Source organism: Alosa pseudoharengus, unplaced genomic scaffold (genome assembly GCF_046254945.1).
Source record: "Alosa pseudoharengus isolate Yale_2024_CS ecotype anadromous, Long Island Sound unplaced genomic scaffold, YU_APseudo_1.1 YU_APseudo_1.1_scf_2, whole genome shotgun sequence".
NCBI lineage: Eukaryota > Metazoa > Chordata > Actinopteri > Clupeiformes > Clupeidae > Alosa > Alosa pseudoharengus.
In genome coordinates, this window is record NW_027468663.1 from 10508667 (window position 1) to 10527787 (window position 19121).

At 40.7% G+C, this 19121-nt stretch overlaps 1 protein-coding gene across 5 annotated transcripts in view; it reads left to right on the forward strand.

The window, feature by feature from the left end:
• Positions 1 to 15287, forward strand: part of LOC143133764 (NACHT, LRR and PYD domains-containing protein 3-like) — a 28005-nt gene extending 12718 nt beyond the window's left edge. For 4 of the 5 annotated variants that reach the window (XM_076293625.1, XM_076293623.1, XM_076293627.1 and 1 more), the window contains 5 exons: positions 4331 to 4504; positions 4806 to 5261; positions 5704 to 5877; positions 8812 to 8858; positions 13661 to 15287. In XM_076293625.1, coding sequence (XP_076149740.1) covers positions 4331 to 4504; positions 4806 to 5261; positions 5704 to 5877; positions 8812 to 8858; positions 13661 to 14211 — 1402 coding nt within the window. In that variant the 3' untranslated portion in view covers positions 14212 to 15287. The remainder of the gene's footprint in view (positions 1 to 4330; positions 4505 to 4805; positions 5262 to 5703; positions 5878 to 8811; positions 8859 to 13660) is intronic. The other variant, XM_076293626.1, reaches the window with a different exon arrangement.
• The last annotated feature ends 3834 nt before the right edge of the window (positions 15288 to 19121 follow it).

The following is a 19121-nucleotide window of genomic DNA, read 5'->3' on the forward strand; positions in this document are numbered from 1 at the left end:
CACATCTTCCCACCAGCTGTGACAGCTTAAAAGAAGTCGAGAGGACTCCTAACTCACAGACCTATTCACAAACCGGTTTTGTGGCATTTCGCCTGTTTTGAAATCCTATGCGGCTACAGGAGCTTCCAATCGTGAGGAAGCAATTTTGCATTGTAGGCATAACTAACATGCAATAACGCCACCAACAACAACCAAAACTAGGCTACTCATTGTCAACATGTAAATTAAATGTAACATTATTGTGAATCAAATTAAAATGTTCTCTTTTGCAAACGTAGGCATAAGCATAGTAACAGATTAATTTAATTATGTTACAAAGATACTACATCAATCCATATGTTTCATTAGGCTACTAGGCTATTTGTTTTGCCTTACTCTTGATTCATTTAGGCTAGGCGTTTTTATTCAGTTATTCATCATCTTCCGTCCTTGTGTAGCGCACGCATTCTCAGACCTGTCACCTGCCACTCCTCGTAAGGGAGGTGTTTGGAATCATTCCCGCGTTAAAATCATCAACCAATCAAGGTGGTCACTGCAGTCAAGCTCGTGCATGAGTAATAACGTCATCCATAGCAACAAAGACTCACTCACTCTTAGTCAAAGATTCTAGAGCGCTCAGCTCCAGAATCTGTTCAGGAGTTGTCATTTTTCCTTAGGCTACTAAGAGTAGGTCTGAAAGGCTTTGTGAATAACTTAATAAGAGAAACTCCTAGCTAAAATATTCTAATGCTATTTAGGAGTAGCCTACTCCTAGTGGTAAGATAAAAGGCTTTGTGAATATGGCCCCTGGTGTCTAACCCAATGCATAGCCCATTTACACAAAATAATGGTCGAATATTTTAGGCTACTGATGATCATTGTTATTTAAGAACATGCAGTGCGCATAAGGCACCAAAAACATCTTGCTCGTAAAAAATCATCATACCGCACATTGTGGCAGGTCTGTTATTTAACCTACTTACTGTAGGCTGCGCAAACCACAGGCCTTTATTGGGGGCAAGCCTGCATTCGAGGCAGGCCTAATGTTGAAGAATTTTATATAAAGCCTGCGCTAACAGTAATCCTCCTGCCCCCGATACCACAGCTGTGGATATGTGGAATGTTCAAGTAAAAACACAATCCAATGTGTGTCTCAATTGTCCCCCACTGACCACCTCACACATTTCTCTAGATTTTGCAACGACCTTACATGACACAATGCCATAAAATGCCAGTTTTTAGGACACAGAATAATGTTTGTAATGATACCAGTTAGGCCTACGTTCAACAGTAACATAAGTGTAATGAGCTATTCATTGTCGAAGGTGCATGGTGAAGTGAAATTCTTACTTTGGAAAACAAACATTTGCCGATATCATTGGATAGGGGATAGGCCTACTTGTTTATTTTTTACGTAGCCTACAATGGCCAGTTCAGACAAAGCCGAAATTACTCATTTTGAAACATTTGTATGGTTATATTGTTTGACTTAAATCCCAGAGAGTAGGCTACCGCACCCCACAGTGATGGGCCTAGCGGTCTTACGCGTTCAGTGTGGGGTATAAACAAGCTGAGAATTTAGCGGTGTCACGTCTGCCTGTCACAGACGTGGGAGCTAAGCTTGGGATACAGTTAGCCTACTACAGTAACAGTATTTTATTTTACTTCTTATGGAATATTTTTTTTTTCACTTTTATAAAGGCTTTGTTTGAATGCTGTTGGAACAAATAGTTGATTATAAAGGCAACTTTCTGTTGCAATATTCTGTGTGTTCTGGACTGCAGGTAGGCTAACTTGTTAAGCTAGTGGTTCTCAAACTTTTTCTTTCATTCCCCACTTTGATCAAGGGGGCATTGACTGATGATAGTGGAGATAACGTGTTATCCCGAGGCCTTTGCAAGTCAGCATCTCCGACGGTAGTCTACCCTATTAAAAATATAAGTTTTCGATGTCCTAAACGGAGAGCCATACCTTATTGTTTTAACGATCTCTATGCTACTCACCAAAATGTAGGCATGGGAACATGATGAAGTATCCAACTGTCGTGTGTTAAATTATTGTGATTACGAGCCAGTGGTTTTCAAACATGCGTGACTCGGACATCTAACGAAATGCAACAGACTCATATCGTCCTCGCATTCGCAAAATGAGGACATACAGACTGCTCAGATAACAGGTGTACCTCCAGTTATGCACGGTTTTAGTCAAGTCATTTAAATGTGCTGGTGAAACAGTTGTGTACTCTATTGTCATTTTCCCCTATTCACCCACGCGGTCAATTCTGTGGCGCAGTGCGTTAAGGCCGGCTGATGACAGCCGCCGTTATGCAGCAGTTATCAGTCCCCTGTCCAAGAGTTCGAATCTGGGTTAAGCCCATATTTTGAGAAATGCTGAATAGACCACAACCAATTTCAATTCTTCAACACGGTCACCGTTAGATTAGAGGGGAGAAAGAATGGGAAAAGATCTGGGCACAGTTCTTCCAGAGCTTCGTGCCAAGTAATAAGCGTTGTCGAGATGTTTGTGTGAATGAAACGAAGCTTATAGGCCATAGTGTGACATGCGTAAACCAATGGTGTAGAGATGACGCCACAGGGTTTTATTTAAGAGAGCCTACGTTTGTATGTAGGCAATTTATATTCACAATACTTAGGCCTACTAAAATAAATAGTATTTTATTTGTATTGGTTGTTTAGAGTAAAAAAAAATCGGTCGGTCTTAACGCAAGTTTACAACCGGCAAATCGGTCGGACTAAAAGGGGAAAAAAAGAAAAATTTGGGTCGGTTCTAAATTGACAGGGTCGGTCGGGTTACGGCAAACAAAAATATTTTTAAGCATGACCTGGTAGTGTTTTTTTGCGCGTCTGCAGAAGTTAGCCAAATATGAATGTAATTCTGTGGCATAAAGCAGATGTATTTGTTTATTGTACAGAAAAATAAAAATGACAATAAAAATGACAATTGACTACATTGCAGTCAAGAAGTAGGGCAAATTAATTTACGAAACCAAAACGTGGGTCATAGTTGTCTAAGCCTCTATTGCGTAGCCTGTTAAAAACGTCGCCAGATAGTATTAAATCGGCAACAACATTGTTTTCTGCAGAAGCCTACCCAAGGCTACAGATTAATTCTGAACAGTTATTTCTCTACTGGCTCAATTATCACACAAGACACTGTTTTGATTTGCGTTGTTGCGTTACCCCCAACACTGACAATAATGTAGAGAGCAAATTTCAATTTCGATTTTCGTTACCACCGTGTAGTCAAGCCTTAAGCCATACCCAAGTAGCCTAAATCGAGGTAATGTTTAATTATGCATGATTTATTTTGTTATTGAATTCGTAGCCTGGGATTACTCTCGGCAACAATTATGTTTAATGGTAGATCCTGCTTTTTCAGAAGGGGCGGCAGGCAGAGCGATGTACAGTGGCAGAGCGACGCACAGTGGCTGAAAGTGGTACTAAAGCTTCACGCAGCTTCACGCCTCGTAATGCGCGACTGAAGTGGTCATTTGAAAGCGATGCCCAATGTAGATGTTGAACATATTTGAGCACTTTCTTTTTTTGTCATTTCACCGACATAACAAATGAACAGGAAAACAGTCACATGTAAACCAACAATAGCAAACTATTACTATAATCACGAACCCTATGCTACTATTGCCTACAATAAAGTAGCCTGGTCAAATCAGTTCTATATCGCGGGTGACTTTGAAGTTCTTCAGAGCCCTATTTTTACAACCCCTGCTGTCTATACCACGTCCATTATGGACACTATCATCACTATTGCCACTGGCACCTCCAGCTATGTTGGGCAGAGGGTCGAAATAAGCATGGTATGCTTAGTGGACACTGTCGCAAATACGCACCTCCATTCACAGACGCTCCGTGACTATCAGTCAATAGACGATCGATCATATTCTCCAAAAGGCAGATATTCTCCTTCAGAATCAGAATAGGTGAATAACAGATCCAAGACTTCATCACACGTGAATTTTTTTTTTCAACATTTGGTGTATTTCTGCTTCAATTTGTGCAAAACTATGGCCCGCATTATGGAGGAAATGCACGTCTTCTTCGTGTGTTTCTCGCGTGTTTTTCGCGTGCTTCCTGAAAACTTTGAAAAAAAAGGTTGAGCTTGAATCGAAGCTCTGGGTGTCTGCCAACTAGTGGTCAAGAGTACAAATGAGATTTTACACTGTACTCGCGTCTATCGTCTGTTTTATTCAGTAATGACGCTTGTCGCAATATTGCGACATGGGCGCTTAGAGGGTTAATCCTTAAGCATGATATGGTAGACCAGAATCACCTCATCTTATTCAGTATTCTGTTTATATTGTGCCCTTTCACAGATTTGTGAATGGTTATCTCACTGAGCAGTCCTGCAAAATTCTGGCCGCAGCTCTACAAGCTGCAAACTCACCCCTGAGAGAGCTGGACCTCCATAACAATGAGGTGCAGGATTCAGGAATGAAGCTGCTCTTGACTGGCTTGATGAGCCCAGAGTGTAACCTGGAGATCTTTGGGTGTGTGCAATGTATTCTGTTTTTATTTTGCCACTCAGAGACTGTCAGCTGTGACTGTGCTATGGGACGGTAACTATGGTACTGACAATGAATAAGAGGCTAAATAAGCTTGCAGGATTGGTAGAGCCAAAAGGAGCCAAATATGGACTGTAGAAAGCTCATGAGAACATGAACTGAAGCGACTGAGTAGATCGTAAACTTCATAATATATTGATATAGTTTCATCAATACAACGGAAATCAATTTGATGTAGAAAACAAAGTAAAGGTGTTAATCTATCATATTACTTTGTTATATCTAGATTGGCATGCTGTAAACTCTCTGATCAGTCCTGTGAAGCTATGGCCTCAGCTCTACAATCAGAGACCCTTCCCTTGAGAGAGCTGGATCTAAGTAATAACAATCTGCAGGATTCAGGGGTGAATCTGATCTCTGCTGGGCTGGTGAATAACCCTAACTGTAAACTGGAGATACTGAGGTCAGTGTATCAGAGAATCTTCTTTGATGTGGTGAAATGTTTCCTGACATGGTGTGTGTGTTGTGTTCTTGCTGATTATTCTGTTTGTGTCATTGTTATATGCAGGCTGGCCATGTGTAATCTCACTCATGAGTCCTGTGAGGTTTTTGCCTCAGGTCTCCAATCAGAATCCCTGCCCTTGAGAGAGCTGGACCTGAGTAACAACGACCTGCAGGATTCAGGAGTGAATCTGATCTCTGCTGGGCTGAAGAACCCATATTGTAAACTGGAACTACTGAGGTATATAAGACATAAAGGCACATTTATATTTGTGAGGTGAAATATATGAGATAATGAGACAGACTGATTGAGAGCTGTAGCTCACAGTTTGTCTCTCAATGATAGAATGCAATGTTGTTATTTCTGAAAGTTTCTCCTATTGACACATCAACAGCAATCTGGATTCCCAATTTTCCATTGCCCTTCAATTAAATGCATATGCATGAATAAGAAAAGTGCAGCTCACTCCTGTGGGAGACAGAATGCACATTCATTCATGTGCAGTCTGTTGGTATATACCATATTTTAAGGTGCACATAGCCAAGTAATAATGCCTGAATCAGACACTAAAATATCAGTACATCTTCCTACATCGATGTCGTACAGAAATGTCTGAGCAGTGTTTTGATATACTGCAGGTGTAATAAGAATTTAACATCACAAATGGTACCTATCCTTTTAGATTGTCTGGCTGTCTAGTCACAGTGGATGGCTGTTCATACCTGGCTTCAGCTCTGATTTCAAACCCTTCACACCTAATAGAGCTTGATTTGAGCTACAATCACCCAGGAGACACAGGAGTGAAGCTACTCTCTGCTAGACTGCAGGATCCACATTGCAAACTGAAGAGACTGAAGTATGTGGTGCACAAGTAGTCTTGGAAATCTAATAGGGTGAATTAAACCAGTTCCAGTACCTGTAATTAGGGTTGCCAACCGTTCCGTAAAATACAGAATCGTCCCGTATTTGAAAGGAAAAAGATGTGTTCCGTATTGAACTGATACGGAACGCATTTTGTTCTGTATTATTGAGAATCAACTCAGTGCAAATCCATGACAGATCAGTATAATAAGTTAGACTGAACAAAGAATGCACGATTCGTATGAGATAAAGGGAAGCCTTGCTGCTGTCATTTATCCCTCTCGGTTTGTCTGTCATCACTATCCCAACAGAGAATGCACTTTTCGTTTGAGCCACTGTGAGTCACGTAAGCCTATATTGCAACCCTATCATGCTGATAGTAGTGTGAGATGACATAAGTATAAGTATAAGTATATATACTCTTTTGATCCCGTGAGGGAAATTTGGTCTCTGCATTTATCCCAATCCGTGAATTAGTGAAACACACACTGCACACAGTGTACACACAGGTGAAGCACACACTAATCCCGGCACATGTCTTGCTCAGAGTTTTACAGTGCATCTGTGCAGCATTGGCGTCACCAGCCGTAATCCTGTACGCAGTGTATGTACAATTTTTCAACGCTTTATTCATGAAATCATTCAGTATTACAACAATAAAAATATCTTGTGTACTGTCTTAATTGAAACATGCTTCACGCACAAATGATGGCCTATGTTTAGGGCAAAGAGAATGGACATCTCAACATAAGGATACATTAAAAGATGATGATTGGTGTAAACTTTGTCACAAAATGATAAGCCATTCTGGCGCTTTGAAACGCAACGTTCCATTCATGTGTTTAACCTTTAAAGGGTGCACTGTTCTTAGCAGTTATGCTGAAGGCAGTGAGATCCTACAGTCACTCTGTTTGGAACATCGCAGTTCATCAAGATTGATAAGATTCAGTTAATGCGTAGATCATCTCAATGTGTAGAGTATGGATCAAGTTTGGGACAACCAAACAGCAAATGCTTATTGTTAGGTGACCATAGCTGTCTTTTCTCTAGGCCTATCCTATCGCAAATCGCGACATAAGCTCATTGGTTGCTCATTGGGGGGGTCATTAGTGTCCTGAGCCATGGTGCATACTATGGAATACAACCCTAGCGGCGCCCCTGCTGTGCAGGATAAACAACTAGGTTAGCCTACAGTACTTGCTGCTGAGACAGAAAAAAGCCAGAGATAATATAAGGCTTCACCAAATTCAGAGCTGCTTCTGGAGCTGCTTGTGATGTTCACAAGATATTTTTCTGTAATATCTGCCAGTTCAGTTTTATACATTTCAGAGTTGTTTGGTTTAAGTAGAATATATGATACAAACAGTTATGTCTTTATTAAGTGTTATTGCATCAAAATGATTCTTGTTTTGCACCGGATAGAAAATGAATAGGCTAGTACTGTAGGCTACATTAATTCAATACAATGTAGTATATTATGCACTCATTTTAGTGTGTTCGTTTGACACAGTTTAGTAAACAGGCCCACAAGTTTGCAAAATGATGCACTATTTAGTAAGGTTTTTTTTTATATAGCCTATATCTTGCAACACACACACACACACAGACACAGGGGCGCTGCTAGAAAATTTGGGCCCTATGACAGAAATAATTCTGGGCCCCCCAAAATGCTAAGTGGTCCAGGGGCAATTAAAATTTAAACTTTAATTGAATATAGCATATTACACAGCCTATAAAAATCTACACTGACATTCAACAATTGTTTTCCTAACACAATTTTAAGCAAGTCTATTGGGAGTTTGATCTCTTCACATAGACAACATCAATACAGTAGCTCCGGAGCAACTATAGTCTAGCAGCTTTGCAAAATGTAAAGGTGACACCTGTTAAACTCACCTCAGCATGACATTTATTGAAGGTAAAAAATGTACACCCAAAGCTGAAAACCCATTACAGAATGGGACATGAAACTAGCTGTAAGAGTGTAAAATGAAAGCAGTTATAGAACCACAGCCTTCCTATTTGTGTGTGTGTGTGTGTGTGAGAGAGAGAGAGAGAGAGAGAGAGAGAGAAAGAAACTGTTGATCTTGTCACTAGTCCTCTAACTCCTCTAACAACTACGTGACAGAGACTGTGACCACATGCACAAATTCAAATGAAAGTAGACATAGAACCACAGCCTTCCTATTTGTGTGGAAATAAGCTGGACTAGTCCATTGAAATCTTTCCACACTGTTAAAAAAATCTGTACAGAGTACATTATATATAATCCTCACCACATTTACATTTATTAATTTTGCAGATGTTTTTATCCAAAGCGACTTACAAAGGCCATTCTTATCAGAGCAAATCAGTGTGGTGGCTGACGGGTGTAAACGACCTGACATTTATGACAACAAATGCAAATAGACACAACGCTAGACAAAACACAAGCAACTTAAAATATCTCCATCAATTTGACAACAACAAAAAGTGCATAGCCTACCTATCCTCCTGCAGACGGACTAAACCATTTTGCGCTTTAGCAAGGGGTAAGTGTGACCTTAGACAGTCTTCACTATTTTTTATATACAAAATTTAGTCAGTCAAGCAACCAAGTTATGCAGCAAATACACTTTACACTTAAAAATTAACTTTACATTTCGTCTTACATTCATTATGGCATTTAATTTGGAAATTAAAATATTCAGGGAAAAAAATATATATTCCAGACTTTTCAAGGACCCCCTTTCCACTTGGGGCCCTAGTAATCAGTCCCACTTCCCCCCCCCCCCCCACCCCCTACACACACACGTCCTATATCAATACCCCCCCCCCCCCCCCCCCCTCTACTAACTGAAGTCTGTAAGACGGTGTTCCCCCCCCAGAAAGTTTTTGTTCAATATACACTCATGCATGTCTGTCTGAATCTGTGAATGTTTTTATGCAGTGTGGACCATGATGAAGAGTTCAGGATTACACCAGGAATACGAAAATGTGAGTCTGCATATACACCATTCAGACAGACCTTAAAAAGCGTTAATTAGTAAATAGATGTCTGGTCTGAACAAATTTATCATGAAATGTTTAACATTAATCAACCCTCTTGTGACGTTGTATCATACACGATTAGGTCTGATCATTGCAACATTCGATTAGCATGTTTGAGAAGGACAATGAGGAGCCATTTAACATCATCAGCTAGTTGCTATGCTAGCTAACCCGCAAGCTTGCAAAGGGAACTTCAATAGTTTACATAGCAGAGTGCCATTCACATGAAATTATTAGTAGTTATCTATGTTTACATCTCCTCAATTTTGATTAGGGATGTCCGATATTGGCTTTTTTGCCGATATCCGATATGCCGATATTGTCCAACTCTCAAATTTCGATTCCGATATCAGCCGATACCGATGTCGATATGTGGGTTATTTTTCCTCAAAACTAATTTAGGTAACATCACATATCTCCTGTTGTGGAATTAACACAACATGCTTAATGTTATTGTGATGCCCCACTGGATGCATTCTTGAATGCAACAAGGCTTTCCAAATGTTAACATTGTCTGTGCAAAATAAGAAAAATACTTCAACTTAATTTAGGGAAAAAGTGCCATGTTTATTTTTTTTTTTTAATTGTCTCAAACAACAGTTTGGATTACACTCTCCCTGAGATAATCTTGACAATGCCCACAACAAATAGGGCAAATTTGACTTATTCACAAATGATAAAACATTGTACCTGAACAACTATGTGCAACATAGCAGAATGTAAAGCCAACTAAAATAACAGGCATAGTGTATGACAGGCTACCCTTTTTCTGTGTTAAATGAGCCTGCATTTGTAGGATGCTTCACAAACTGTTTCTTTAACTAAAACTCAATCACCTTAATTGAATGAATGCACAAATATGAGTCAATTACAATGTGGCAACTATACTGCACAATTTTGAAAACATTTGTTTGAGCTACAAAAAATACTTCAGGCTTGAGGTGAAGTACAAAAAATGAAACATTTAAAGTGTACAAATCTAAGCAGCCTGTGTCCCTAGCCCATTACTTGGGCTAATGCAATCATTTAAATTATAAACTGGGCTCAATCAGCACTGCTCTACATGAGCAACAACAAAGAGATGCAACATTAAGGTAGTGTGCAATAAGAACAAGGAAGGCACAAAGTTTCAATCCAGACCTTCCAGAGTAGTAAACAAAGTCCTCCTTTAGTATTAGTCCAATGAACAGGGCTAAAAGACTGACTGGCCTTCATAACGGGCCATACCCACAATCAGGCTTAGAATTTCACCATTTTAGGGGCAAGGCCACTTGGCCTTCAGTTGGGCATATTTGGTGGGGGGCACAAAGGCCACATGTCAGGGCACCAAGGCCAAAGTTAACTATACAGTAGTAGGCTATAAACATGATCAAAGTTGTATTCACTGCAGTAGACCTGCATCACTGTATGAAACATTACAAAAACATAAAACATGACATATTACATATAACTGTAAATCATCTGATCATCTAATATTTTCAGATATCTAGGCTATATTTATCATTTATTTTATATTTGGCCTGTTATGAAATCATGTATTGAACAATTTAAGCACAGCTCAGCTTTAAGAAACTCAAATAGCCTAGATGCATGCTTAGCATTTTGTGATCATGAAGGCTACTTTCACAAACTCTTATAGTCAGCTGTCCTCTGATTTACCGATATCTAGGCGACATTTGTAATATTTGTTTTGTATTTGGCCCGTTATGAAATAATGTGGAACAATTTAAACACAGTGTAAAACTTAAATCCCAAATTTGGAGACATCCATGTATGTTGAAATGTACTGCAAATTCAAAACGGGATTAGTCTGGAACGGCTAACTGTACAGGGGACTGCTTTACATCTTTCTGTTCGGTAAGGTCTGCTGTTTATTCTGATATATGGTTTGTCATATGTTAAACGAAGGGTTCTGAAGTATTCCACCGAGATGAATGGGTAGGGAGATGGACGCAAAACCTTCGGTAGAATTTATGATTAAATTGAATGATATTATTTACTTTTCTCGCGAACCGTTCACCACAGCAATTAGCGGCTAACATCGTTTAAAAGCTGAGAAAAAGCTCTTTCATGTGATACTTGTGATGTCTGTGTGATGAGTAGGATGGGTTAATTTGGACGCACTTTCTTTCTTGCGCTGTCACTTTCTCCACTGCGTAATTTGGCCATAGGCCATAGGCTAAATATAAATCGCTATTAGTAGGACGCAAAGCAGAATATTTAGAGAAGGGGGCACCAAGGCCACCGTGGCCTGTAAACCTCTGATTTTCAAAGGGGCGTCACGGCTAACGCAAGGGGCTACTACGGCCACGAGCAAGTTTGTTACTGCAGCCATCCACGCTTGTTTGTATGCTTCAAGAGGCAGATTGATGAGGTCATCATCTGTGCGCCGGCGGTAAACGCTTCAGGAGCGCATAGGCACTATTTGGGTGTAACGCAAGCATTATTTTATCGGTTTTAAGGCAAAAAAAATCCGATAACGATATTAACAGATATTACATTTTTATGCTAATATCGGGCCGATAATATCGGTTGGCCGATATTATCGGACATCTCTAATTTTGATCTGTGTGTGTGTGTGTGTGTGCGCATGTGTACAGTATGTATGCGTGTGACAGAGAAGTTGTTTGAGAGTAGAGACTGTTTGAGACTATGGGCTGTATTTTGGGCCACCAGCGCATGGCGTAATACTCGTTATTCATTCGCGGAAAGTTGAATTCGTTATTTTGCACGTTTATTTTTTAAGCATTGCGCCCAGGGGTGTGGCAATTAACAACCTAGGGAGGGACCTAGCGCATTGTCTAAAAATCGCTATCATACACCACCTAAACCTGGTCAGAAGTCAATGGCGAGTTGTTCATATGCTATTTTAAGAGCGCATGTCAACAGTCATATTGGCAGGTGCACGCACCATCCTTCTATCATTCATGAACGCACACCAGCGCACGTCCATGCAAAGCATTACAAATTGCACGATTACAATGGGAAACATAATTAGAATAAAGATATTACGAAATACTGTACATCTATACTATTCACCATCATTTGCAAATTGGTAATGACGGTTAAAAGTGATTAGGGGAGAGGCGAGAGACACGTATGGAGCACAGCTGAAGACGCACTGTCACGAGATATAAGCAACTCCTCTGCAGGATAAATGTTGTTTTATTCAGTCATTTGAGCAACATTAGGGTAAGTGTTGCTTTTTCCAGCCTATGTTTTCGATGGTAACCCATTGTCAGTCAATAGTGAAAGTAACTGCATATAACTGTCTTGTCGTTGACTGACTTCCTTGGTGAAGTTAGTTTCACTTTGCCAATGAGTTCAAATAATAGACGAGTGCAATTGCGTGAAGGCTATGCTAAGTTTTAGTAAAGCATGGTTTAAGAATGACTATTCCATACGGTCTCGCAAGCAGCCTCCTTCAAATGCGCCGTTGAATGCCAAAATACCGATGCATTTATCTGACATATCGCGCGTTGCGCCGTTAAAGGGAATGACAGATGTCATTCTCATTGGTTTAAAATGATGTTACGCCCCAAACACACCCATATGACTGATTAAAAGACCTAGGAACACCTTGTTACGCCATGCGCTCCACTTTTGAGGAAAACCCTCCCAATGTGAACTGGACATCCTACTAAATTTGAATAGACTTTTGACGAGTGACGATGCACTTTAGAATGTCATGATAGGGCCCTATGACAGAAACACTTGATCACATCACCTCCATTGCACCAAACTTAATTTATCTACTTTTAATAGGAAAATAAGCAGGACAATGTATTTGTGCTCAACAAGGTCTGTATTAAGCACCATTGCACAAGGGCCTTATTAAACAATTTCTTATTCTTAATCAATAGGTTATTTATTCTTGATAAATTATTGGTAAATTCTTGGTAAATAAGCAACCAGGTAAATAAGCAACCAGCTGATCTTGAGGTTAAGGTTACCGGGAGCGGTGGTAGTGTAGTGGTTAAAATAGGGACGAGCTTGCTTTTTATGAAAGAAAGAAGCATGAAACTTTCAGGGTTTGTTCTTGATGACCTAAGCTTTAATTTAAGATCTGGAGGCATTCTCAGTTTGACCTCTGAGGTCAGATAGAGGTCACTGACCTCTGTAATATGTTGTGACACTACAGGTGAATGGGGTAAAAAAATTAAATAATAGACAAAACTTTCTCAGTTGATTACTCATGTTAAGCTAAGAAAAAAATGTACTGAAAGAATATATTTTAATGTTTAAATATGCAAATTAGGCCTTATCTCATTAAAAATGTGTTAATTTGCATACATTTTAAAAAACAAAATCAGATTGTCTGATAAAGCCAGGCTCAAAATATTTTTTTTCATTTTGTTGTCATATGAGATGGGGAAAAGAATTACTGAGGGGTTTATGGACATCTACTTCTATTATCCTGTAATTCACCTGTACCTCTGTGATATGAAATTTCTAGGCCTGAAATTACAAATGGGTGTATCTTAGGATCTAATATGATAGAAATGTAAACTAAATATGTTTTTCCATATTTCTGGGCATGAGGAACTCATCTATAGCACTGATAGCACTCTAAGAGGTCAACATCATTAATTGCAGTGAAGATCACTGGCAAAACATCTACTTCTATTATATTAGTTACTGTATGTATTAATGGCTAACATTTGTTTGCTAAAATAAAGTTTTGCTGTATAAGTAGGCAATAGTTTTGTTGTGTTATATTTTCTCCTGATGTCTGTTCCTTTATGCAGATACCTGTGAACTAACACTGGACCCAAACACAGCACACATGGAACTCTCTCTGTCTGAAGGGGACAGACAGGTGACACATGTGAAAGAGAAGCAGTCATATCCTGATCATCCGGAAAGGTTTGAGCAACGGCGTCAGGTGATAAGTAGAGAAAGTCTGTCTGGACGCTACTACTGGGAGGCTGAGTTGAATGGTTTCAGGGCTGATATAGCAGTGACGTACAAAGGAATCGTTAGAAAAGGAGAAGGAAACAACCGCGTATTTGGATACAATGACAAGTCCTGGAATCTAAACTGCTTCAAGAACAATTACTGTGCCTGGCATGATCATAATTACACAGATATACCTGCCCCCATATCTTTGACCAAAAGGGTAGGAGTGTATCTAGACTGGTCGGCTGGCACCCTGTCTTTCTACAGCATCTCCCCTGACACACGCACACTTACTCATTTACATACATTCTACTCTCCATTCACTGAGCCTCTCTATGCAGGGTTTGGTGTTTCTAGCTCCTGGGTACGCCTGTGTCCTAGGACAGATGTTTTCAATTGACGATAATAAGAAATAGTGATATAGCCACGAAATAGTGATATAGCCACAAACTATAGTGTATTATTATGGCTACCGCAGTGTGATCTGTTTTTTCTGGGGTTTTTTACATAATTTTTTTCTTTCATTTGGTGGGCATGTAGTCCCACTGGACTGATACAAAATAGAAGCTTTTCGTCCCAGGGGGTCACTACCCGACCACGCTGGCCTCCCTAAAGCGGGTTATTCTGTCAAAAACGAAAGCAGTTTTTACAGAATAACCCGCCAACCCATCTGCCCAAGATTGCATCCGTGCATTACATCAATTGGAGAGCAGCATCTAGTGTGCAGACTTCTTAAATCTACGCACACGCCCACAAACACAGGAACACAGAGGCACACGCTGACACACACACACAAATGCAGCGGCAGCAGTACACAATGTATGTCTTTGTATAGACATACACACATACTGTATACACTCACTCACACACACACATGCATACACAGGCACACTGGTAGTGCACACTTTTTGTACTCATGAGTCTTCACTTCCTATTCATCAGTTCCTTTATTAACCATGTGCTTGTGTTCTGTTTACCTCTTTGTTACCTTACCTCATGCATTGAAAGCACGAACATTTTAGTTGACTTACAGTTGCAGTGTGGCTGTTATCTGTTAAATCTGTTAACATCGGCACCAAAATGACAGATAAAACAGCTGTAACACAAAGCAGTGTGAAACTGTAAGGGGCCTGTCTTGTTTTGTTTTACCTGTTTAGTGTTTTTTCCATGTGACTTCCTGTTGTGTTATTTACTTCCTGTGTCCTGTGCCATGTGTTCCTTTGTTTGTTTTGCTATGTGTCTCTGTTCCCTGTGCCTGTGTCTACTAGCCTGACGATTAAAATGTAGGGTCTGGGCACTCACCGTTCGTAGTGCTCAGTCCGTGGGGCGGGATAATCGGTTGTCTTTCAAATTCCCTCTGCACGCAATAGGACAGCGCTGAGTCCCATGCGTTTTCCCACCAGCGGAGCTAGTTCGCTAGTTCAAACTTTTGCCAACTTAAAACAAGCTTAACTCGTGTCACACTGTTGGCCAACAGCAACATCCATCTTCTTTGTTCTCAAGTAGCAGGGAATTCAAGCCAAACCGTTGCAACTCTGCCATCAATCATTATGTTAAGCCCGCCTAACGACTCTATACACGATTTGATTGGCCTGATAGAAGTTTAATTTTTCGAGCTCACAAGCCAACGGAGAGTTGCTAGACTAGCCCTGGAAGCAAATGTAATTTGCTGCCGCTAGGGTGCGTCTAGATTTCTAGGCTATGTGTCTACACCTCTCACCTGATCCTCGTTAGTCTGTTAGTTTCCAGCCCTGTGTTCACCTGTCTCTTGTTTTACCTTGTTCCTTGTCCACCTGTGTCGTTACCCCTGTGTATTTAAACCCTCTGTCTCCCCTCAGTCTCAGTCAGTCTTTATTCGTATCGTGTTAATACACATGGTTTGTAAGTTTCATGGAAGTAAAGCTCTTTTTGATTACAACAAGTTTGCCTTGCCCTGCGTTTGGGTCTGACGCTCCCAGCAGACCATGACAGAAACAGTCACACACATTATTATTGCCACTGTCTGACAAATGCGTATTAAGCGACACCATCAAATGGACTCGAACTTAAGTATAAGTATATCTTTTGATCCCGTGAGGGAAACTCTGCATTTATCCCAATCCGTGAATTAGTGAAACACACTCAGCACACAGTGAACACACAGTGAGGTGAAGCACACACTAATTCTGATGCAGTGAGCTGCCTGCTACAACAGGAGCGCTCGGGGAGCAGTGTGGGGTTAGGTGCCTTGCTCAAGGGCACTTCAGCCGTTCCTACTGGTAGGGGTTCGTACCGGCAACCCTCCAGTTACAAGTCCGAAGTGCTAACCAGTAGGCCACGGCTGCCCCAACTTGAACTTGGCGGTTTTTATGTTCCTTACGGTGCTTACACACAGTTGCGTTCCGTCACAGGGGCGCCTTAATACCACCTGAGGCCCCTGGGCTATATGTTTTTAATTAAAACATTATTAATTATGATTAAATGATACCCGGCCCGCGATCTGACCCGCCTATTTACATAACGTGCGCTTTTGGTTAATATAGCCTAACATGCAGTGTAGCCTATCATTATTGAGCCTATGTAAAACCTTAACATAAACAGGAACAGAAAGCCCTCCTTTATCACGTCAGCCTCCCCATGACATCGCTTATCAAAAAGGCTAGCCTACTGCACGAAAACAAGCGTTGAACTTTTATAACACTGGCTGGCTAAGTTAAGAGATGGGTTAGGCTACACATATGGACGTTTCAAGCTTTTCAAAAGTGCATGTGTTTGTCGTGTCCGGGGGTTCTCCAGGAGTTTTTTGAAATTCTGTCCACTTAACACACCATTTTAACGCAGCTTGGGAGGGACAGGAATACTTTTAGCCTACAGAACAAGTAGCTGGCTCATGTGACGTGAACATATTGGCTACCTTATGCATTATCACTGTCTACCCTACATTATCTCACGTTAACAATGGAGAAAACATAGGCTATTATTTGTGCGAATGGGTAGCCCAAACTTAGCTTTTGGTGAACAGAGATGCAGATCACTAATTCATTTCTTTGCGCAACAGCCCATGTTCTGCGTTCACAGACAAGTGAAATACATGTTTTTAAAGCCCTTTCATTGCCTGGCTATTTGCTACGATATTTACCTGCTATGCCTTCTGTTTTCATGGACAGTTACAGGAATCCACGTTATTCGTTTATCGTTGCTTCAATCCAACCCACGTTATCTCCAGAGTTTGTAAGTTTGTTAGTCAGTTTCAGCCTCTCCTCTAGCTCCTCTAACACACCCGTTGGGATTTATTAAGTTTTGTTACATTTTGTTACACTTTAGAAGAGAAGACAAAGGGGGCCTCTGCGTGGATGTCATTGTAGAGCAGTGCGATGTGCTCAATTAGGCTAGCTCCAGAGTAGGCTATGACGCCGCGAATACGGACACGACCGTTTATTATTATTGATTATCATTATTATTATTAGGAGGCCCCTCATTGGTCGAGGCCCCTGGGCTGAAGCCCAGGTAAGCCCCTGCATTAAGGCGCCAGTGCCGTCACCGCATGCTAGTGGGTGTTCCCGACGGTCGAGGGTGTGTAGCCTACAATGCAAATGCCTTGAAGTAGGCTTATAACCATAATTTGATTGGCTGGTGCCTTCCGTTGCTCTTGCGTCGGTGCAGCACAAGTTGAACTTGTCGACGGGGGCGACGGGAGCAACGCGGCGCAACAGACCCATAATTCAGTTCGGCAACTGATGCCGTAAGCCCATGTAAAGTGAACGAGATGCGTCTCCAGCACTGCACGCAACTGTGTGTAAGCACCGTTAGTGTCACTGTTGTGGCACTTAGCCCATAGAGATGCTGCCAGCCTCTAATCATAAGTGAGCACAGATTTCAACATGGAGGTGAAGGAGGACACAGAGAAAAGAATGCCCCCTCCTGGCCAGCAAATATACTGTATGCACTCAGGAAGTCTTTCAAACTACTGCAGACCTCTCTCACTAGGATGGTATTCTTAACAAAAATACAACAAATCATCTCTGGAAGAGGAGGGTTAAGTCTGTCCACAGTTTTAAAATGGTGCGTTCAGACACCTTCGACTTCACGCTCACATTTAAATCTATCCAGTATGGATGCAGTAAGGGAATTTATAGCATGCATTTAAATGACATACGATTCTATGGAATTTGAAATTGCCAGAGAGATATGATAAGTGGGTCTTATATAACATTTTATGTTTGAGACAAATACAGATTTATGCTTTCATAAGCTATGAAACCATGTGTTGGTTTAACAACTGTAATAATGTGTCTGTCAACAGCCATTTGAGCAGACAGAAAATACAGCAGTTTAAGGGGATTTAAAGGGAAGATTAGAATATGTCAGTTTGACACTGAATGAGCAAACAAAGACAACAGTCAAACATAACATTAGTGACAACACAGTGATCTGTGTGCGCGCGCGTGTGTGCGCACACGTGTGTGTGTGTGTGACAGGAAAGTTGTTTGAAAGCATGACAAAAACACATGATCACATCATCTCCATTGAACAAAATTCTATTTATCTGCATGTACGATCATTCATGGTATGCTCGGAAAACTAAGATTGAACAGTTTCTTATCTGTGGGAAAGTGTGCTTGGTTTATGCATGCCTGTGCATGGATCACGATTCAGTCCAAGTGTAACACACTGAAAAAGTTGGAAAAAGAAAAAGAACTGAAAAATCTAATTTTTTCAGTTCTGTACATTAAATAAACATCTAATCTCTCAGTGAGACTATGAGAGTAGTGCCAGATTTGACCCAGGAAACTGAATGAAAGCTGTAGGCTATACTGTATGCGTGCTTGTAAGGAAAGGAGGCATCAATATTCACTTGGCTTGACGGAGCCATCTCCTTCTCTGCCAAGATGTTTACAAAAAAAAAAACAAGATGGTTCTTACTCAATGTTTACGTTAATGTCCTGTAAGTGTTCCTTTCAATTACATGTGGAAAGAATTTTACCCCACCACCCCCACCACCCTTTGGCAGATCTAACATAAAGGAAACACAATGTGCTGGACATACATTCAACCCTCCCTGGTTGCTCTGTAGATTGATGGAGAACAGATTGCAGGCAGGTTATATTAGGACTGTGTACTCAAGAAGGAAGGATTCCTTGGGTTGAAAAAGGTTATTGTCTGAGCATTGCTAATAAAGAGAATCGATCATCAGATGCTTTCACTGTGTATTCAGGAGAGAGGGTGTACCAAGATCAGTTTTTAAGCATCTTAAAGGAGAAATCCGGTCAATTTTAACACGGAGCTCAGAAAAAACATGAAGAAAATCGGTGCTGTCTGACGCCAGTACCT